The sequence below is a fragment of the Pongo pygmaeus genome, chromosome 12 (genome assembly GCF_028885625.2).
Source record: "Pongo pygmaeus isolate AG05252 chromosome 12, NHGRI_mPonPyg2-v2.0_pri, whole genome shotgun sequence".
Taxonomy (NCBI): domain Eukaryota; kingdom Metazoa; phylum Chordata; class Mammalia; order Primates; family Hominidae; genus Pongo; species Pongo pygmaeus.
The window spans coordinates 27,993,465-28,015,289 of record NC_072385.2 but is presented as its reverse complement, the minus strand read 5'-3'; the positions used below and the strand labels follow the sequence as shown (position 1 = coordinate 28,015,289).

The window sequence follows — 21,825 nt, the reverse complement described above, 5'->3', positions numbered from 1 at the left end:
TTAAAAGGAGAAACTGAGGCACAATAACTAAGTGGTGGCCGTGAGGGGGTCCAGGCCTCAGGCCTCCCGAGTGGAGAGTTGGAGCTCTGGCTCCTCTGCCTGGTGCCCTGGTTCCCCCCTTTCTGCTGCACCTTCCACCCCTGTCGCTTACCTGCAAATAAGCAGACACCAGTTATAGAAGACAGGCAGGGCGATGGCGGTCAGCCAGCGGTAGTACAGGTTGCTGGACGGGTCCACTACGATCGCATCCTTCTTCTTCGTCTTCTTCCTGGAAACCCACACATACACAAACAGCGCACTGTGCTCCAAGACTGTAGCTTTGGAGGGTTTTAGAGACCCTAGGGCAATTTCAGGCTGAAGCCCAAGATGTGGCTGTCCACAACAGAGTCCTCTTAGTCTCAAGGGAGTCACATGGGGAGTCCCTGTAGGGGAAGACAGGCCGGGAGGTAAGGTAGACTCCAGAGGTCCTTCTCTCCCAGCTCAGTCCCAGGAAGTCACGGTCAACTATAAGGTCATGGTGATGACATTCCCCTGTGCCCACGGCAACATCCACACCCTTCAGGATGCTGAGAATGAAAACGCAGCATGGCAATGTCACAGAGGTCTGCTAAAGTCTGGGGAGCTTCCAGAAAATGCTGATTCCCAGGGCCCACTCACCTCTTCCAGGGCTGGGCCTGGAAATGTGCATTTAAGCATTGCCTGGATAGTTCTGAGGCAGCGCCTCTCTAGACAGAGTTGGGGAGCCCCACAGTATTCCCTCGAGAACCCTCTCCACGTCCCTCACTGTGTTTGTGCGGACGTTGTAAAGGCTCATTTCCAAGGGCTTGCATCACACCTCTCCATCAAAAGCCTGGGAATAACCTGTTATGTGGGCCCGCACTGAATGAAATACATAGCTTAGAGTGCTCAACTTTTATTCTTAGAATTTCCCGCAGATTCAAGTTTACAGGCTCTACTGGAGACTGCCTTTTCGTTAGGTCCATGTGTCCCCCCTGCCATCCCATGTGACCCACGCTGGCCCAGGCCTGCAGAGTGCTCCTGTGCCCCATCGGAGACCCCAGTGACTTCCTGCCTTCACCTGGATGCTGCAAGTGCAAGGCCGCTCACTGACGGGGCTTCGGAACATTCCCAACAGCTCTTATCACCACTGAATTTTGGTTAGTTTGTGAACATTGTATCTTCCAGTGCCCCAGAGAAGCCCTCAGCCTACGTGTGGCCGGCCCACTTGTGAGGGCAAACGAAATGCTTCGGGTGGGGGGAACATGAGGAGGCTCACAGGGACAGCCCCCAGCTGCCCACCGGAGGCTGCATACAAGCAACTCTCTTTACTTGTAAGCCCCCCTTGAGTTCCCAGAGCTCGAAGAGGATTCTTTCTGCAAGATGGGGGCTTCACATGGTCTCAGGAGGCATGGTCTGCAGCCTGGAATCGACTTTTCCTCAGCTCCAAGCACCCTCTCCCCTCCAGGGCCGATGCTAAGGCCCCCTCATAGCGTTGCTCCAAGATACCCAGTCCCGGAGCCCTGCAGGGAGGGGTCAGGCCTGCCGGGACCATGGCACCCCGTCTTTAGAGGCAGCTTCCTTCAGTACTTCCTCCTCTTGTTTTAAGTAGTTTTTCTCTCTTTTTTTTTTCTCTTCCTTCTTTTCTGCCTTGCTGCTGGATGATGCCGGGGGACATTTAGCAGACCTCATATATCAAGGACATTACCAAATGAAAGGAGTAGCCTGCGGCGTTCTGGAGAAACGGCGTGGCGTGCGGCGACGTGGAGTCGTCGTGGAGAGAGGGCGTGGCCTGCGGCGTTCTGGAGAAACGGCGTGGCGTGCGGCGACGTGGAGTCGTCGTGGAGAGAGGGCGTGGCCTGCGGCGTTCTGGAGAAACGGCGTGGCGTGCGGCGACGTGGAGTCGTCGTGGATAGAGGGCGTGGCGTGCGGCGCCGTGGAGAGAGGGCGTGGCAAGTGGGTGCTTCCGGCGCATTGGGATGAAATGGGGTTATTGATTTGTTATTATTATTCCTGAAGCGTGAGGTAAACCACCCCATTGAGTATACATTGAGAAATTAATGGCTCAGTCTAATGTTCTACAATTTCTGATCTATTTTCAGGAGCTCCTGGGAAGTCACAAACAGCCAGAGACTGGAGACGTTTTGAGGTAGTAGGACATAGACCCAAATCCACACATTGAAATTGGGAAAGTTACTCGGAGTTTTGGAAATCCCACGCCAGGCTCTCTGTTCTGAATGGAAGGGTGTGGCCTGTCCGTTGTTCTTGAAACCTGTCTCTGGATCAAGTGAAAACCTGGGCCTTAATGAGAAAGCCAGTGAGCAGAAGGGAGCCAAAATTCGAAGAGGCGGGTCTGTGACGCATGTAGTGGCAAATACGTGTTGTCGCAGGCTCGCAAATGTGGCCGAGTTCAGAAACGCCTTCAGACTTTGCTGGGCTGCGAGGCGGTTCAGGCAGTGTCCGCAGGATGGTCCTGTGAGTGCAGGTTTTTCTTCAACATACGACTTTACACTGCTCCCTCTTCTTCATTGGGTGTCTTTTAAGAGCTAGGAACTCATATAAAGTTATCTAATGAATACATGTAACATTTCTTCAAGGCAGGCAGTAATGCCCCATTGAATAGTTGAAGAAACAAAGGTTGCGGAAGGGACAACCCCTGGAGTGCCCTTCGGGCCCCGCTGATTTCTCTCTTCCACACGCTGAAGGAAGGCATGGGTTGAGAGAGAAATTCTGCTAATTAAACACTCATTGAAAAAGATCCATCCACAGTTACCTAACACTTCCTATGGAAATAATCAAGGCTGTGTGCAATGCGTGTGGAAAAATAATCACTGCCATTATTCATGACAGTCAAAAAGGGAGAGCCACCGAATCACACGACCGTGCAGGCTCATCCTCAACGGTGAATTCTACATGCCTACTTAAAACGCTGTTTCAGAAGAGCTAGTGACATGGGAAAACGGTTCCTAATATTTTGCTGAGTTAAGAAGCAGACTACAAAAGAGTTTACCATAACAGCTGGATCAGTTTTCTATTTCTGCCGGAACAAATTACTGCAAACTTACACAACATAAATGTATTATCTTGCAGATCTGTAGGTCAGAAGTTTGCTGTGGATCTCACCAGACTAAAATCAAGGTGTTGACAGGGCTTCCATCCCCCAGAGGCTCTAGGGGGGCTCTGATTCCTGCTCGTTTGGATCTTGAGCAGAATCCAGCTTCTTGCGATTGTGGGCCTGAGATCCCTGTTTCCCTGCTGTCTGCACCTTTCGAGGCTGTAGCTTCCTTAGCTCAGGTCCCCTTCCTCCATCTTCAAAGCCAGCAGCGATGGGTCGAGTCCCCCTCACACTGTGACTCTCTTCTTCTTCCATTTACTTTCTCTGACCCACTCTTCTGTTTTTAAGGACTCATGTGATTACACTGGGCCCACCCTGATAATCCAGGATAACCTACCTATATTAGTCTGTTCTCATGCTGCTAATAAAGATGTACCTGAGAGTGGATAATTTATAAAGGAAAGACGTTTAATGGACTCACAGTTCCACATGGCTCGGGAGGCCTTGCAATCATGGCAGAAGGCAGATGAGGAGCAAAGTCACATGTTACATGGCAGTAGGCAAAGAGTCTGTGCAGGGGAACTCCCCTTTATAAAACCATCAGATCTCGTGAGACTTATTCACAGCATGGGAAAGACCCGCCCCCATGATTCAATTACCTCCCACCAGATCTGTCCTGACCCATGGGAATTAGAGGAGCTACAATTCAAGATGAGATTTGGGTGGGGACACAGCCAAGTCAAATCATTACCTATCTCAAGGACCTTGAGATAGGTCCTTGACATTTACAAAGTCCCCTTTGCCATATAAGGTAACCTGTTTACAGGTTCTAAGGATTAGGATGGTAGACATCTTTTGAAGGAGATTGTTCTGCCTACCACACAAGTCAATATTTATTGAGCGCTTACTATGTACCAGGCACTGTTCTGAGCACTTTACACAGAGTAACACATTTAGTCTTCACTCTCACTGTGTAATAAGACCCTATTACAATCCTTATTTTATAAGCCAGGAAACGGATACACAGAGAAGTTAGGTAACCTGCTTATATGGTTTGAATCTGTGTCCCTGTCATGGTGGTGGATTTCTCATGGTTTAGCACCAACTCCTTGGTGCTTTGCTTGAGATAGTGAGTGAGTTTTCTTGAGATCTGGTTGTTTACAGCACCTACCCCGCCTTCCTCCTGCTCCTGCTGTGTGAGACTCCTTGCTCCCGCTTTGCTTTCGCCATGATTGAAAGCTTCCTGAGGCCTCTCCAGAAGCAGAAGCTGCTATGCTTCCTGTATAGCTTGCAGTACCTCAAGCCAATTAAACCACTTTTCTGATAAATTATCGAGTCTCAGGCATTTCTTTCTAGCAATGTGAGAATGGACTAATACACTTGTCCAAGGTCACAAAGCTCTGAGGCAACTGAGTTGGGAAACAGATGCTCTTAACAAGTATATGTATATATAAAATATATTGTATCAATCTATGTATTCAATATATATGCCTAGGAAGAAGTTGGAAGCATGTTTGTCAACATGTTAAGTGGGGCTATCTCTGATAGTGGGATTCCATGGTTAGCATGAAGTGCAATTTTTGTGTGTGTATGCCCCTGTGTGCTTTTCTTGCTTTCCAAGTTTTCAGCAAGAGTATTTCAATAAAGTGAATTAGAATAAAAGGTTATTAAAATCATTAAATGAAAAGAGCAAGGAGAGTTACCCCTCCTCTGTCCTCCAGGGTGATGTGAACCCTGGTCTCTTTTCAGCCACTGGAGTCTTAACGTCGAGTCACCAGCAGACGGCGCTGCCCTCAAGCTTTTTGGGTGAGCTTTGCCCTGCAGTTTACGCCGGACTCAGCTTGCTTGTGCAAGATTTGTGGCCCTGGATTATGGGCCTTGGCCTGTCCTCTGGGTACCAAACTGCTGAGAGCCTAGGAAAGACCCAGCACCATCGGCTGCATCCCCAAATCCACCCAGCACTGCCCCAGAAGAACCCTACACAGAGCTGCAAAATGCTGCTGGTTTTGGCTGGGAACAATTTGATGGGGGAGGGACAAATTATTCAGGACAAATGAGACCATATGAAAATGACAGAAATGGAGTGAAGAGTCGGGGAAGGTGTTCATAAATAATTTTTGTGTGTGTGTCCTTATTTTGGGACAGTTCCCAGTTCTGTCCCTTGGTCCTTGGCTTCAAAGTGGACCCGTGAAGTGAGCCCTTTTATTGAAAGATTGAAGAGCCAGGTGCAGCCCACGCTATCCACCCACATCCTGGGCCCACACCCCAGCCCCAGGACAAAGATGCCTAGAAACCTCCAGGACCTCTGTCCATGGTTTCGGTATCTGGAGCCTTTCCCTGCCTGAAAGACTTGATACTGGGGCTGCAAGGGTGTTTAGTGTCAGATTTGGCTTTAAGTCAAACACGTATCACTGTAGATAAAATCATCTCATTTTTCTTTATGGCTGGCATTTGGGTCTCTGGATTTGATGTCCAAATTTATGCAAACAAAAGACATGCTTCCTTCATGTAGAAAATAGAAAAAAGTTCTATCTGAAGAACAAAGAGAGAAATAACAAGAAAAACCCTTGGCACATTTCTCTGTCTGTTGGAAGTCAAGAAATCGGCATTTCTCACTGATATTGGTATTTTTTCCCTAATCTCCAATTAAGACTTCCCCTCCCCAATAGTGCCACGCTGTCCCTAATCTGCCACCTTAGTATCTGGTGACGGAAAAAGGAATTATAGCAGGTCACCCTTTCAAGAGGCTATTCTCTGGACATATTTAAATTGTCCAGAGAATTTTCCACTGCTCTGATTATGCCCCCAAAATTGGCCCAAATTGGCCTTAAAACAAGGGCATTTCAGGCCAGGCCCAGTGGCTCATGCCTGTAATCCCAGCACTTTGGGAGGCCGAGGGGGGTGGATCACGAGGTCAGGAGATCGAGACCATCCTGGCTAACACGGTGAAACCCCGTCTCTACTAAAAATGCACAAAAATGTAGTCCCAGCTACTCGGGAGGCTGAGGCAGGAGAATGGCTTGAACTCGGGAGGCGGAGCTTGCAACGAGCCGAGATCGCGCCACTGCACTCCAGCCTGGGTGACACTGCACTCCAGCCTGGGCGACAGAGGGAGACTCTGTCTCAAAAACAAACAAACAAAAACAACAACAACAACAAAAACGAGGTCATTTTACTGGCACTCAAGAGCCTGAGGTTGTAGAATAAGAAAATGCCTTTTCATCATTAAGGAGAATCTCCACTGCTCTGTCAAGGAGCTCCGGTTCTGCACCCTCAGATATATCGTGGTATAGAGTGCTAAAGCTTAAAGCATTTATCTGATCCAATTCCTTTGCTTTATGGATGAGAAAAATGAGAGCCGAAGAGATCAGACGACTTCTCCAAGAAGTCACACAGATCTCATCCCTCCCCTTCTGTCCACAGGGATGGAATTCCAACGAAGAGAACAGGATTCTAAAATATTCTACTGGTGTTCTGGGAGTGGGGAGCAGGAGCACTAAGGAGAGAGGCCAAGCTGGGGCTTCTATGGGGTGGAGGGCAGCGGGCTTGGAGAGGACTCTGCTGGGTGTGTGGGTACTTACTCCTCCTCCGTGTTGTTGCTGGTGTTAGTGTTGCATTTGGCCAGGGGCCAGGCGCTGTGGGGAGGTAGAGAGAACATCAAGGATCTGAACTCTGTTTCCATTCCTTGGGGCCATTTCCCCAGGGGATTACCATGCCCCACCCCCGCCATCCCTATCCCACTGCTTCCAGCCTTTGCACTCACAGCTGGAAGAATACAGGGTGGTATCATCAAGGCCAAAATGCTTTGTGATTAGTTACCTCCGGTAAAAGCCTTGGGGGAAGAGAGAGTGAACATGGCTAGACTGAGGCTTCTGAAGAAATGAAGATTCAGCCGTTTGACTTCTTCCAGCTTCCCTGCCTCAAATTCCACTCAATTTCCTTCCATTCCACCCTGGATGGGGCCACATGCCAGGCACTAAGAGGAGCACAGAAATGGACCCCGCGTGGCCTCTGCCCTCAGTGCTTCCATGCCTCTCGGGTGGAGGAGGTCTTGCACCTTCTGCCCCAGGATGGATGCAGCCTGCAGCAGCAACAGAGACTTGCTCTCTCAGCTGCAAAGGCCTCTTCCAATTAGCAGGGCAAGTAATTGAGCATGGGCAGGATTGTCACTGTTTTCAGTTTATCCTCCTCTTGTCCTCTCCTACCTCCCTAAATTTTACACCTCCAGGGCCCGACACCCCTGATCTATGTGAGAATCTGGTTGAAAGTAAGGGCTGGTTTTGCACAAACTGGATATTTATTTAAAGTTGAATTTTGCAGTACTTCATGATGTTCTATAGGAAAAGGTATTATCTCTGACCACCAGAACACATTTTCAACATGGCTGGGTTAAAAAAGCCAGGCGGCCTCGCAGGGCACTGCAGACCCCTCATAGGAGACCACGGGAACTGGAGCCTGAGGCAGGTGACAGCCCCACCTGACTCCCGGGGCACCTCTTCCATGATGCTGGATGTCCAGCCAAATAAATGCCATTATGATGACCTCAGCTCGTCCTGCCCAAATCTCCCTCTCCCCATCTAAGATATGGCCATAACCGCTTATTTCTAGATTGGTTCTGCTCATCTGAAAATCTCCCAGGAGCTGGAACCGCTGTGGGATTGTGAAGGAGGGAAGGTTCAGCTCCGTGGGGATGCAGTGGCTGTGTTCACCACGCCTCTGTGCCCGTAACCCCACAAAGCCAAGCCCACACAGGAGAACTAGGACCTGTCTCTGTATATACTTGGCTTTGCAGTGGAGACTTTGCCTCCAGAAAAATTCAAAATCCTCACCCCCAGGAAGGCTTGCTGATTGACCGACACTATCTGCACCTTCGCATCCATCTGCCCACGCTGACCCTGCCTGTGTCTGTGAGGTGGTTGGGGCCTGCCCTGGATGTGGTCCTAGCTCAACCCGCCATTCGTCTGGTCCCATCGGGAAATGGACACAGAGTCTAACATTCATCTCTAAGGATGTAGGAAGGTAATTTGGTCAATTTAAATAAGGAAGTCTTTGCTTGCCCAAAAGGAATTAGACCAGTCTGGCTGGCTTGCTGAGAAACTTCTTTCCCCCCCACCCTTCCTCTTTCTCCACTTTGTCCTCTTTTTTATCTGCCTGCCTCCTTGTCTTTCTGTCTCATGGTGTCCCCTGAGGATACTGGATGCCTAGTCCTGGGAACCTGGGACCTCCCTGCACTTGTCTGGGCCAGCACCCAGGCCTTCCCCAGCCTCCTTCCCCCAGCCCAGGAAACCCAAGTGTTTGCAGTCCAAGCTCGTGTAAAAACTCTGGCCTTCCCATCTCAGCCAGGGATTCTCACACCTTTCCCTGGGTCTCCTAAAGCAGTCACTGGCAAGACATGGCCTTGAACTCTCATATTCCATCTTAAAAATGCCCGTACCGTTCGCCATCCCCTGTATCATCTATGACATACAAATACCCACTGCCACTCCCCACACAAATATGGAATGAAAATGGACATTCCCAAAAGATCCATTGGGTTTCCCCTGAGACTTCATCACCTTCACACCCCAGAGACCCTCATATGACCATTTGAGAAGCTCCAAACCTGAACCCATCTTCTCCTCATTGACATACAAACAGATAGCTTTTTCTCTGGCAAGTTATATAGGGACTGTCTGTTCTGCAATCATCATGCTTATTTGATCCCCTTTTCCCACCCCCCAGAAAATAGGTTCTGGGTGAGAATCCACCTGTTTGGGAGGCTGAGGGGAGGTCAGCTTCCCCTCCACGTCTTACCTCTCCTCCCTTCCAGACAGACCTGAGTGTCCTAAAGAGACCTTCTACTGCTCAGTGACAATTGATTCAACCTGTGCTGGCCCAGGGGTCTCTCTGCAGACCACCTGCTGGGGAGACCTCTCACAAACAAGTCAGGAGGGGAGGCATCAGCCCTGTGTCTGTGTGTAAGGGGGTGCCAGTCTGATTGCAGGTTTATCTCCCAGCTAGGGTGGGGGCGATGCAAGAAGATGCACAGAGGCCCCAGTTCTGCAGATTTTCCCTCGGAAAGCAAGCACTCTCCCCACCTCGCTCTACTCTCACCATTGTCCCCTTCCCCACCTGTTATTTCTCAACCTGATCTGGGACACGGATGGCTCCCCTTGAAAATTCTGACCAACCTGTAGACTCTTTTCCCAGAAAAATGCACGCGTGCCTACACATAAAATTGTGGATACCATTTAGACACCCCCCAAGGCTCCTGCTATAAAAGACCCTGCTTTTGAGCAAGATGGGTCATAGTGGAGTCTAGGACGGGGGTCCTTAGGTGAAGAGAGATAGGTAAGGCCAGCATCCCCCATGAGTTTCTGAGAACATGATTTCCAGGGGACCCTAACAAGACCTCTGTGTAGGATAAGGTGAGTGGTCAAATGAGGCTGGGGGCTCTGGTTCAAGGGTTTTCTCCCTCCTACAAGGCCTCTTGGACTCCGCAGAGGCTGTTAGAGCATGCAGTGCTCCCCCAAGGGCAAACACTTTCTTCAAGGAACAGCTCATGGGGATGACGTTCCAGGCCACCTGTGCTGCATCCAAACAGGATGGAGCAAAGCACAGGCTTCCTGCCTGGCCCCAGCAGGCACAGGAGGCCCCTTCTTCTTTTCCGTTCCTTACCTTCTCCCTCTGTCTGCTGGCTCCTGGCTGCCCACATTTGCCTGGGTATTGCTTTCTTGGCTGGATACCTCCTTAAGCTCAGCTCCACGGAAACAATCAGGAACAGAGTCCAGTCCCTGGTCCTGGTGGTGCACATGCCTGGCAGCCCACCTTCGCAGCAAGAAGATGAGGCGCGACAGCCTGGAAGGCGACACAGGCACTGAGCCAGAGGGAGAGGAAAAGCCCCCCACACCCCCAACCCCCAGTCTTTCCCTCTCTTTCTTTCTCCCTCTCTCTCTGTCTGTCTCAAGGGTGGGGCAGAAGCAGTGATGACCAGCAGGGCATGGGTGCTGGGGGCCCTGTGGTCTAAGTTTGCATCTCCGCCCCATGGGGACCGTTTATCCCCTTCTCCCCCAACCCTGCAGTCAGGGGCAGGCTTCCCCGGAAAGGGACACTCTCTTTATTACCATTTGCCCTTGTAGCACTTGGACTCTGCCTAAGGCATGATCCTTCAAACAGGGGATTAGCTCACTCCTTTTGCCCAATGGAGAGCTCTTTGTTATGACTGCCAAGTGCAGGAAGAGTAAAGCAATGCGGGTTTCAAACGATGACAACATTGAGAGCAAGGTTATTTATTTATTTATTTAGAAGTTCCTGAGATCTGATAGAGTAAGGCTTACAAGAACAGGCATCCAGGCACAATCTGGAGTCTTTTCCCAGCTTTTATCATATTGGTGTGTTCTTGTACAAACTAGAGTTTTCTCCCCAGGCCTGGGAGGTTCCTTTGCAACTTGCCCTGGGCCCTCTCCTGGAGCCTGGCCCTGCCTGGAGCTTGCCGTGAGCACCAACACCTGCGACCATAGCCAGTCCCTAGAGCTCATCTGAGACACACAGGCCTGCGAGGGGCCTTCTCTCCACCCTGCCTGCTGTTGCTGGTGTCTCTGCCAAAGGGGAACAGTGGGGAACAGGCCCAGAGACTCCATTCTGTTTCTCGGCCTCTGGTTTCCCTGATTTGGCATTTGTAATGCCCTCCCCTGGACGGGCTGTCCCGAGCCAGAGTCAGTACTGAACAGCCTGGAACTAAGCTATGAATTGTCACATACCTTGACCCTAATCACACACTTATGACCTTAGCCTAAGGGAATACATTGACTAAGAAAATATCCCTGTAGGCAGATGCTTACAGTTGCTGCCGCAGATATATTTGGAGGTATCTGCCAAGCCCAGTCTCTCTGCTGCAGACAATTCCTGTAACCACACCCTTCCTCTGCCAAGAGGGTGGAACCAAGGTCATACTCCCTCCTCCAGCCTCAGACAATGGGACTAGGACAGACAACTGATGCACAGAGAGCCACTCAGGCCTCTGAACTGAGAGCCACTAGAAGACAGGGTTGGGTGTTTCAACTCATGATCACATGGCAAAGGCTGTTTTCAGCCTTGTGCCAGCTGATATCGGAACAGAGAGAGCCAGAATGGAGGGGACATGTAGAAAGCATAAAGACCAGGAAACTCCGTGAGAAAATGGGAGGGGGAAGGTGGCTACCTCCCCAGGACCCCTCCTGTGAGCCCCACTGGCTCTGTTTCCCTGAGATAGCTTGTGTTGCAAGCTTACAACACACCCTGTATCAGCCCTACAGAGCTGATTTAAAGGTGTTCTCTTTCTTCCTTTATCATCAAAGAACCTTAAGACAGCTCTTTGTTAGTAAAATGCAAACACTGAACATCACTTACATACCCAGCTACAATGGACTAGTTAAATAAACAACGGTGGAGTAGCATCCTTCATAATGAAAAGCATGAAGAATAAATAGATATGTGAATTTCTTTTGCGATAATCTTAAGTAAAAAGTGTAGAACATATGACTATGTAAGACTCTGGCGTTGGAAAAAACCACGTGGAAGGAAATAATGAGCCTGGTGTTTGTTGAGCACCTGCCGTGAGTCGGTGCTTGGCTCTGAAGCAGCTTTCAAGCCACCTGTGGGGTAGGCACTGTTAGATGCATTTCTAGATGAGATTTGAAAAGGTGAAATGACTTCCTCAGGATGGGGCAGCTGTCGAAGCTGGAGTACGGATGTCATCAGGGGGAGGCAGAGCTTGGAGTCTCACTAATCTTGCAAACAAATGCTTTTGCAAGGACACCTGCCCTGGGGTCCAGACGAGCACCTGGGAGACCCTGCCAGAGCTATTTCAGACCTCATCACCACCATCCTCAGCACACCACTGTGTCCACCCAATCAAAGGTCTCCCACAACTGGCTGCCCTTACCACCTTCTCCGGTTGGCTTTTTTTCTGAATTCTTCCAAACCTGAGCAAGTACCACAATGTCAGCTTTTATTAAGCAATTTCAGATAAAGGCAGTTTTCCTTAGACTTTTCTGAGCTCAGAACATCTGACCCAAGAGGAAATTACTCACTGATAGTTTTCAGGCTCCTCTGCTCCTGACCCTTTCTTTTCCAAATCTTCAGCCCCACCCCCATCTAGCACTTCTTCCTGAGAGGTCACTACCTTCTTTCTGCCACAGTGTCCCCCAGGCCAAGGTAGGGACTGAGGCTGGTCAGTTACCTGGTGATCCCCTGGCCGGTGAAGGAGCCCTGCCTGGAGTCAGCCAGTCCTCTGGTCTCCATGGCGATCCCCGGCTGCAGCGCTGACGATGTCTCCTCATTTGGCGAGTGGGCTCTAGGAAATCAGATATGCAGCAAGCAGAATTGATTTCAAGCCCATCCACCTCCTGGACACAGCCAGGAGTGAGACGGTCAGATGTTCTGCTTAACAGGGAAAGCCACCCTCACAGATCCTCATCCCAGGGGCTCCCCACTTCCCATTGCCTCCTGCAAATAGATTCTGGCTTTTGGTATAAACGTGGCCTTTCCTTTACAGCAAGGAAGGTAGCTACTGTCCAGGGCTAGGTGAAGGGATGGGGAGGTGGCAGCACATGCTGGCCTGGCCCTCATCAAAGCACTGGGTGGGGAGAGGTCCCGGGGCTTGCCATTTCAAGCCAAAGCAGCTGCTTCCATAAAATGACTCCAGATCGAGGATTTTGGTTCCAACACTTCTCGCCTACTGAATTTCATCTTCTGAAGCCAGATTGAATACCCGCTCCTTAGGGGTCTTCCTGAGCCTCCCTTCCCACTGCGTGTGCTGCTGTTTGTGGGCTTGTCTGGCAGCCTTCCTGGGAACCCACTGGTTAACACGAAGTCCCTGGAATATTGCACAGAACTGGCCTAGCCCTCCACATGCAGTTCAAATAATTTGTACAGTGCTTTCAAATGAGACTCCACTTCCCCTCGTCCCTTTTGCCAAACTCTAGGCTCTCTCTCCTGCAAGGCAGAGGTAAGGTGTGGTGACTCCCCTTGTGCAACCCATTGTGGAAAGCGTGACCCCAGAAAGGACAGGTGCCCGTAACTCCATAAGACAACAAGTCACACCAGCAGAGTCTGGTTGAATTGCCTGGAATAAGACTAGGAATGTATCTGGGAATATTTTCCTTTCTTTTAAACCTCCTGGGGCTGAAGTTTGATCAGCCTGATTAAAAGCCAGCCAGGCATTAGCCTCTAGGGATTTGCACTTCAGTCTATGAGTCTTGAGGAGCCCAGGCAAGACAAATTAATTCTATCACGTGATCTGTTCCAACCTAATTAGCCTTCTTAACAAGGAGGCAAGAATTAACACCAGGGAAAAGTTTCATTCTCTCCCTGGTGATTGATTAGAAGTCAGAGTCCTTGCATCACGGTGGCCAGGCTGCTGCTTCTCCTCTTCTACAGATTCCTCCCTGCCTTTTCCAGCAGCAGGGAACTCACTCCCATGACCCGGTCTGTCTGGACCATCGCTTGACTGCGCCACCTGCCCACAGATTCTTCCTTCCCTCAGCCTCCCCACATTAAGGCTGTTTTCTGCTGGAACCACAGGGAGTCAGGTAGCTTCGTCTTCTACCTTCAATGACCAGGACCTGTGTGACTTCTGGGTTTCCAGGCCAGAACTTCCAGCTCACCCAGCCATTCCTCCTTGGGATCAAGTCTCTTCCTTGTCATGGTCCTTCTCCCGTGAGCAAGTTCCTGGGGTCTTGCTTGACTGGGCAGACTCTGGGATGACTTTATTGCTTTGTGTGTTTTTGGTGGTTTTTGATGGTCACCAGCTACCATCAGCAAAAACCCAAAGCAGTCCTGTAACACAGGCTGCTGCCAGCCACAGGACCCCGGCTTGTGTACATGCAATTGTTTTTTTTGGAATTAAGTATTGGACCTTCCCATTGATCTGAGTCACTCGATGTTTTGGAAGCGTTGGTATGCAGAGAACACACTCACCTTTCCTCCCAACACCATCCTACTCACAAACACAATACACAAACCACATGCCATTTAGTGGCTCTTTACTGTATGCCAGCCACATACATTTTATCATTTCATCCACACAACAACCCTGAAAGAGAGGAAATGGAAGTTCAGAAAGGTTAAGCAACTTCACTGAGGTCCCACAGCCAGGTGATACAGCCGAGATTCCCATGTTATTCCATCCCATTTCAAAACCTGCTGTCATCCACTCCATGAAGCTGCCCTGTATTTTCATATATGGCACAGATGAGAAGGAAATTAATAGGATGGCTGAGGACTGAGCCCTGTGGCATGCCACTAGAGACATTGCTGTAATCCATACGGCTGTACCATAGGCATGGCTCTTTATTTTCAAACAATCTGATTGAATTCTCCCCTTATACTCATAAGAAACCCACCCTCATCTCATTTCTGTACACGTAAAAGACCCTGCCAGAGATGCTGCTGCAGCCCAGAAGCTACAATTCCCTTGCCTTCTTCGTATTCTGTATACTATAAAGGCGGGATGCATGTTCCAATGTACCTAGGTTGGTTGCAGGAGGAGGTGGCAGAGGTCCATGGATTCGAGCAGCTGGCATGGGGGTGGTGGTGATGGCAGCTGACAGCTGGGCGGGGGCCCTGTCACAGCCTGTGTGCCTGGAAGATCTGGAGGCAATCCCAAGGATGGAGGTGTTCTGCCACCACCAGCAGCTCCTCAGGGAGCTCTAGGCACCAAGCAGTCGGCCCAGCATTTTAGCGTAGTCTGGTTCCTGCTAATTGCATGAGGGCACATCCTGAGACCAGATTTATTTGCATTTGCGGCAAATGAATTAGATAACATCAGAGCTGGTGGGTGGGTGAGGAGGGCAAAACCCACCCAGGATTGCAAAGCAGGCCTGCAACCAGCAGCAGCGAGAGCTGTTGCATGTGGACGGGATCTCCCCCTCAGCGGGAGGAGGCAGAGTGGAAAGGTGGCAGGTCCTGGTTTGAGTCCCTGCTCCAACACCTGCAGGCTGAGTATTCTGTGGGCTGGTCACTTACCCTCTCTGGGCTTAAGTTTCCCGATCTTCGCAAAGCAAATAAAGCAAAAGTTGGCAATTTCACGTGGATTTCAGTTACCAGAAAGGCACAACTGGCCGTGAAGAACAGGGAGAGCCTTACATGATGCAAGTTCCAGGGACCTGATGGTGGGGACCCCATTTTTTCCCTGTGCGTTGCCCCACTTCCTTCTCAATGCCTGAAATTCTGTTAGATCAATGTCTTTCTTTTAGCTCCAGAGTTTTACCCATATTAAATGCCTGGGGGTGTTTACATAGTAAACCTCATTAATTACTTCTCCCAGAAACTGATTTTACCAGGCAGATGGAGGGGAGGTGGGAAGAGAGGAGAGGAACTGATGTCTGAGGTGACATTTGGAGTCCCCAAGGACACACAGGTACCGGAAAAAAGGAGATACTTTTGGCAACTAATGCAGGAATGGGAAATGAGAGTCGTGGGGCCAGGCTCTGTCCTGCTTCTGGCTGGTGGAAGGGCCTGGGGCAATGACTTGACAGGACCTCAGTCTCTGTAAAATGAACAGATCAGGCCAGGACAACCCTGGAGCTTCCCTCCCACGTGTCGGCTGCTATTCTAAGATCCCATGTGGGGACGATGCCTTCCAAGGAAGAGGCCCCCCTGACATTGGTAGTTGGCAAGAACAAGAGCAACTAGTAGAATAGAGAGACTGCTTTGAAAGACAACATAATTTTTACCTTGTAATGCTCAAGTTCTATGTTTATTTGCACAGAGGAATTAATGTTGGTAAGGTGAAGGTTTCTTGTCACTGGGCGAGGACAGGGGCTCCCATGAGAACTGGAACTGGAAATTAACTTTGCACTTGGTGAAGCATCTGATGTTTTCCAGCAAGATAGGTTTGGGGACATGAGAGTAAACAGAGGTGACCTTTCAGCACAAGGCTGGGGAATATGACACTTTAGTTTCCCACTTCTCAAGCCCTGAGGAACTTGAATGATTGGAGCCCACTGCTGTTGGCCACATGTGGTGGGGGACTGAAGCCAATGCACTTTTAAGCCTTTGGTCCTGGAGAAGCAGGATGAAAATGGTTTTCTTTGGTGGTAATTGCTTTGGGCTCTGCTCAGGGAGTAACACAAGAAGACCACTCTTCTGTCAGACACAAACCCCTGTGCCCCAAAGCTCATTCAAAATAGCTACGGCAGGAGATGGATCTGGGGTTTAAGGTGCCCTCAGTCCTAGCTGCAATTCTCTGCAGCAGAGAATAGCCTGTTTCTATTGCCTTATCCTCACAGATATGCCAGACAGCTCTTAAATAATTGAGCCAACTGAAAAGATCTAAGTAGAAAGGAAAAACTCAGACTTATTTTTGGTATTTTCAGGGTGTAAAATGTTTTCATTCAAATGAAGTGTTTTCATTCTTCCCTATGACTTTCCACTATAAAAATAATTCCAATAACTTAAAAACTGGGCCTCCAATTTGGTGAAAAGACCTTGGGGCAGGGAAGTCTCAGGGGACAGAGACTTGGCTGTGCCTTCCTCTTGAGGGCACTCAGCGAGGGGTCACACCCACACGCGGGTTTCCAGTGCAGGCTTCTTGATATCACTGAAGATAAAGAGCAATTAACGTTCGTGCACCCCAATTCTCAATCATTTATCTCATAAAGCTTTCTAAAAGGACTAGAATTTCAAGACAAAGAGGTATGGCTTGTCCAAACACTGTTTCTCCTGGCTCCAAAATAGTGACTTGAAACTTAAAAATTTTTACGTGGTATGTGCCAGAGTCCTTTGTTCAAATCAGTCTCACATAGAGACCTCATTGGTGGATAGACAGATGCAGGGCTGGGCTGGGAAGCAGGGGAGGGGCTGGGCCCAGCCTCCATCCCTGAGGCCGCTGTACCCCATCCTGAGCACACACTGTCATTCCTTGGTGACTCCAGGGAACATTCTGAAAATTTCTGGCTGTTAAAGCCACTCTTGCCTCTGTAAAATAAAGCATAGCTCTCTCATAAAGGAAGCACTCTTTCTGTCTCTCATTTTGAAATCTCTGTGGTGTTTCCATGGGATACTGTATTAATCTGTCAATTTACCATGTGAAGGGTGGGGCCGAGGCCTGAGTGGAGCTCAGTAAGCCTCGGCTGGTGGTCAGGCTGAGACAGCAGGGCTTGGACACAGGCAGGAAATGGGGCTATCTGAGGTCAAGCAGAAGAGACCAGAGAAGGCCCACAGGAAGAAGTAATCATTTCCAAGACCGGGAGTGAGAGTCAATTGGGCACTTAACCACACAGCAGGGACTGTGCCAGGACCTCTGCATTCACATCTGCCATAACCTCACCACAACCCTAGGAGGGCAATACTAGCACTGATTCATTTTGCAGATGAGAAAACTGAGGCTTGGAGCCATTGAGCAACTTTTCATAGCAGGTCAGTTGCAGAGCCAGTGTTCAATCCCAGACAGTCTGACCCCAAGCCTGTGCTGTTAAACCATCATTCTGGTCACAGAAAGTGCAAAGGAAGGAGAAGGGAGGACCTTTTCTCACCCATGCAGACGACAAATAGCATTGTTGAAGGGCATCAGTTCAGAGCCCCTGACCATGTGGCTGATCCCTAGAGGTGCTCTGACCCTTGTCAGCGTGCATTCCAGAGTGAGCCTGCAGGGAGTCTGCCAGAAGCCAGAGGCCAGTGGCTGCTATTAGCATGGCTTAACAGGCTAGCAATTCATTTTGCAAATGGTCATCTTCTAAGAGGCCTTGCAAGCTTGAACAGGCCACAGGTCAAGCTGGGCTTGGAGGTCACTGGCCAAAGCAGAACCAGGGTGAGTCAGCAGGACCTCAGTGCTGTCAAGTCAGGTAGACATTGTGGGCAGGAGCTGCAGCAGCCTACAGACCGGGCCTGCCTTCTCCTGGGTGCCTACTCCAGTGAGTATCTCACTGGAAGGAGCCGGACTGAGATCCCATTACTGCCTTCTCTGCCTTAGGGAATCTGGAAGCTCCATGACATGCTTGGGTCATGCCCCACTCCAGACAAGTTGGGTGCAAAGAGGAAAAGTTCCATTCTGCTTCAAAATCTTCCTGATCCTGACAGCCTCTGGTCCTTCTCCCAAGGTCTTGGGCCCAGGATGCCAGGATCCTGATGTTATGCTGTGCCTCATCCTTGGGCTCCTTCTTTCTGATGCCCGACCCTCTCTTTGAAACCCCCTTCAAGGGGCTTTATTAGCTCACACATGGGAAATAAACTATTAAAACATACAAACGTTTCAAGGTCCTAATAGTGTTCTTTGTTCTTTTAAATAAGGAGCAATGCCTTAACTCAGAGGACTAAGTCTCCAGTGGTGCGACACAGGCGTTGACAAAGGGCTAGTTAGGAGAAAGATATTTGAGTAGGATGGAACTTTCTGATGCCTCTGAAGCCATATCACACTTCCTGGGGCCCCAGCACCGAGTTAAAATGGTTGGAGGAAATAAATATCTGTTGGGATGCTCCAGGATCTTCCTTCCTTTGCCGAAATCTCAGAAGGTGGGGTTCAAGGGCTGTGTGGGTTTGCCATAATGGGGACTCAATCTCTTTGAAAATTATTGACCATCACTTATTAGCAGAGTTTGCTGAGGAGCTGGGACCAGGAACGTAGACAGAGAAAAAACCAAATGTGCATTTGGGAGAGGAAGTGATGAATACAAATGAATGAGAAGAAATGAGGCACGAGGGCCCAGTGCAGGGAGGTGGGGACTGAGGGATGTTACTGCATTTTGGGGCCATCAGACAGTGTGCATTTAAGCTGCATAGTGGGGAGAAGTTTTCAATTCTATATATATAGGGCAAAAATAACAGAAATATTGGAAAGAAAGTTGCTTATGCTTCAATTCAATCATCTCATTGAGAATTTAAGAAACATGACTGGGTGCAGTGGCTCACACCTGTAATCCCAGCACTTTGGGAGGCCGAGGCAGGTGAATCACCTGAGGTCAGGAGTTCGAGACCAACCTGGCCGACATGGCAAAACCCTGTCTCTACTAAAAATACAAAAATTAGCAGGGTGTGATGGTGGGTGCCTGTAATTCCAGCTACTAGGGAGGCTGAGGCAGGAGAATCACTTGAACCCAGTGAGCCGAGATTGCACTAATTGCACTACTGCACTCCAGTCTGGGTGACAGGGTGGGACTCTGTCTCGAAAAACAAAAAGGAAAAAACTAAAAACAAAGAAACATAAGGGTTTAGGTCTATGCACAGTAAATAGGTCCCTTCCGGTGTCCTCACTGTTATACCAGGAGCTTGGAAAAAATGTTGTTTCATTCTGCAAGTGAAGAAATTGAGGCATGGAGAGGTTAAACGCATTTTCCCGGGTCTACTAGCGAGTTAGGAACAGGGCTAGAAGTAGAGCTTAAGGCTCCATATTTCCATTTCCTACCTGTGTCAAGATGTCATTGATGGGCTGATGGCTTGGCAGACAAGGCACTGCCCACTCCCTATACAGGCCCTGGGCATGGCCTGCCTCCAGACCTTCCCCTGGAAGCAAGGGCAGGGCATCTGATTCATGCTACATCTTTGGTGCTCAGCTCAGACTGCAAACCCAGTTCAGTGGCTGGTGCACAGCAAGAGTCCAATGCATTTTTGATGAATACATGGGAGAGTGTGTCAGTTTGAGGAAGTTCTTACAGTAAAATTTAGTCTGCTGCATTTGAATCTTCATTTTCTTACCTTATAGCAATAAGTGACTATTTAAGCTTGCTTTTCCACATCTCTAAAACAAGAATACAGACTACTTTCTGGGGGTTGTGAGGATTAAGTGAGATGAAAAATGAAGTTGGCAGTGCTGTGAATACCTCCCCTGCCCTCCGACCTGTGGTTGGCCAACGTGAAGGCATTCTTCCCCCATAGTCTAGATCAGCTGTGGAAATGACCAGAGCCAGGCATAAAATGAAAAGTCCATCTTAGCCCATCTTACCTGCTGAGGCCATTTTCAGCGCAATTGAGATCTCGGTCTGAGGTCTTTACCTTGAGGTGGGTCCTGGAGGGCTGGGAGTATTGGGTGTTGATCTTGGCCATCTTCTTGGTTTGTCACATTTAGCCCCCCAGATGATTGCTAAAATGTGAACACAAAGCAGACATGTCATCAGGACGGGAAAGTAACTGCAAACCCAGCTCATCAAGGGCAAGGGCTACTGCACGCGGCCCCCCTGCAAGCCCTGGCAGGCACGCCCTCTGCTGTCTCTTGTAGTTCCTGCTGCAGTGAGTTTTAGTTGGACATCTCTGGGCTCTTCTTTCTAGCCCGAGGCACAAAGTCTTTTACTCATTTGTTCATGCTACCATGCTGAAGAGATGCTCAGAGTTAAGTGCTGAACGAGTGAATGAATAAATAAATGAAGGGCCAAGTTGGTATGTGATATAAGGAAGATGAAGCCCTCATGATTCTTTGAGATGATGCAATGTCCCTCTTGACCCCGGTTTTCTTGTTTGCTTATTTTTATCTTATAATTTGGCACTTGTTTCCACTGCTCCCTCAAATCTTGCTTTAAGACAACATGTAAAAAAGGACCATACGTGACATTCAGAAAACCTTTACAATATAATGCTAAACCCAATACACAATTCATCTCATTAATCCTCACAATAACTTTGTGAGATACTTATTATTTTTATTCCCATTTAAAGATGAATAAGCTGAGCGTCAGAGATGTTAAGTAGCTTGTCCAATGAAAGATAGATCCGCCTGTCAATGTGGCACAATCCTTGTGAAATTGTCTTGAAAAATTATAACTAAGGAAATTATGTTAGTGAAAGACATCAGACCTAACCAATTCCATCTTGCTTCTAACCTCTAAGCTGTCCTTATTCATTCCCGGACTTAGGCCGAACTAGCCTTGGGAAGGAACTTAATTTATAATTTAAATTAAAGCCCTTTCCCAAAGCTAAACTGTTTTTGTAAAACAACTGAAAGCCCACCAGCCACCAAATTAGAATGAGAGGAGCTGGAATTCTAAATATTATCAGCCATTATTCCAGAGGTCGTAAGATTCGCAGCTTCCCCAGTTACTGTTAAAGGCAACATCACTATTGTGAACCTAAGATCGGCCTTTTGAGATGTCTTTTCAGGTTTTCACATTTCTAACAACCAGATGGCCACACCTTGACCTACCAACCAGTTCTGTGGCCTCCACCCAGTAACTGACTCAGCGTAAGAGAACAGCGTCAACTCCCTGTGATTTCATCCCTGAGCCAGCCAATCAGCACTTCTGATTCACTGGCCCCCCTACCCACCAAATTATCCTTAAAAACCCTGATCCCTGAGTTTTGGGAAGAGTGATTTGAGTAATAATAAAACTCTGGTCTCCCGCGTAGCCAGCTCTGTGTGAATTACTTTTTCTCTGTTGAAATTCCCCTGTCTTGATAAGTTGGCTCTGTCTAGGCAGTGGGGAAGGTGAACCCCTTGGGCAGTTACACTTGTGCCAGAAATCAGGCCATGAACATTTTCTCTTTGGCAAACATTGGAAGGTGCCCCTGTGATTGAAAAGAAAGCCTATGTGAGGGCAGGGCTGGTGTGATTGGCCAGTTTCATGATTTCTGGACAAGTCTTTCACTGGAAGATGCATTTCTGAGGATGGTTTCTCTAAAATAGATTAGCACAGGCTCTCTTGAGCAGCCACATGGTTTAAGTGTGTCAGATGTCAGTAGAGACCACTCCGGAGAAAGATGGCAATTTCTAGAAATAGCCCAGGGACTCACTCCAGGACTCAGTTAATTCCAAATCCAAAGGAAGGTCAGAGACAGGAGGCATTGGTGTGGCCATGCACATTTGGCCAACCCTCTGCCAGTTACAAAAG

The 21,825-nt window shown here is 49.0% G+C and overlaps 1 protein-coding gene across 1 annotated transcript in view; it reads right to left on the bottom strand.

The window, feature by feature from the left end:
* Positions 1-20,050, bottom strand: part of CNGA3 (cyclic nucleotide gated channel subunit alpha 3) — a 29,887-nt gene extending 9,837 nt beyond the window's left edge. The window contains exons 1-5 of the mRNA XM_054474971.1: positions 19,950-20,050; positions 12,252-12,365; positions 9,710-9,889; positions 6,634-6,687; positions 152-268 (exon numbers count right to left, since the gene is read on the bottom strand). Coding sequence (XP_054330946.1) covers positions 152-268; positions 6,634-6,687; positions 9,710-9,889; positions 12,252-12,365; positions 19,950-20,050 — 566 coding nt within the window. The remainder of the gene's footprint in view (positions 1-151; positions 269-6,633; positions 6,688-9,709; positions 9,890-12,251; positions 12,366-19,949) is intronic.
* Positions 20,051-21,825: the final 1,775 nt, after the last annotated feature.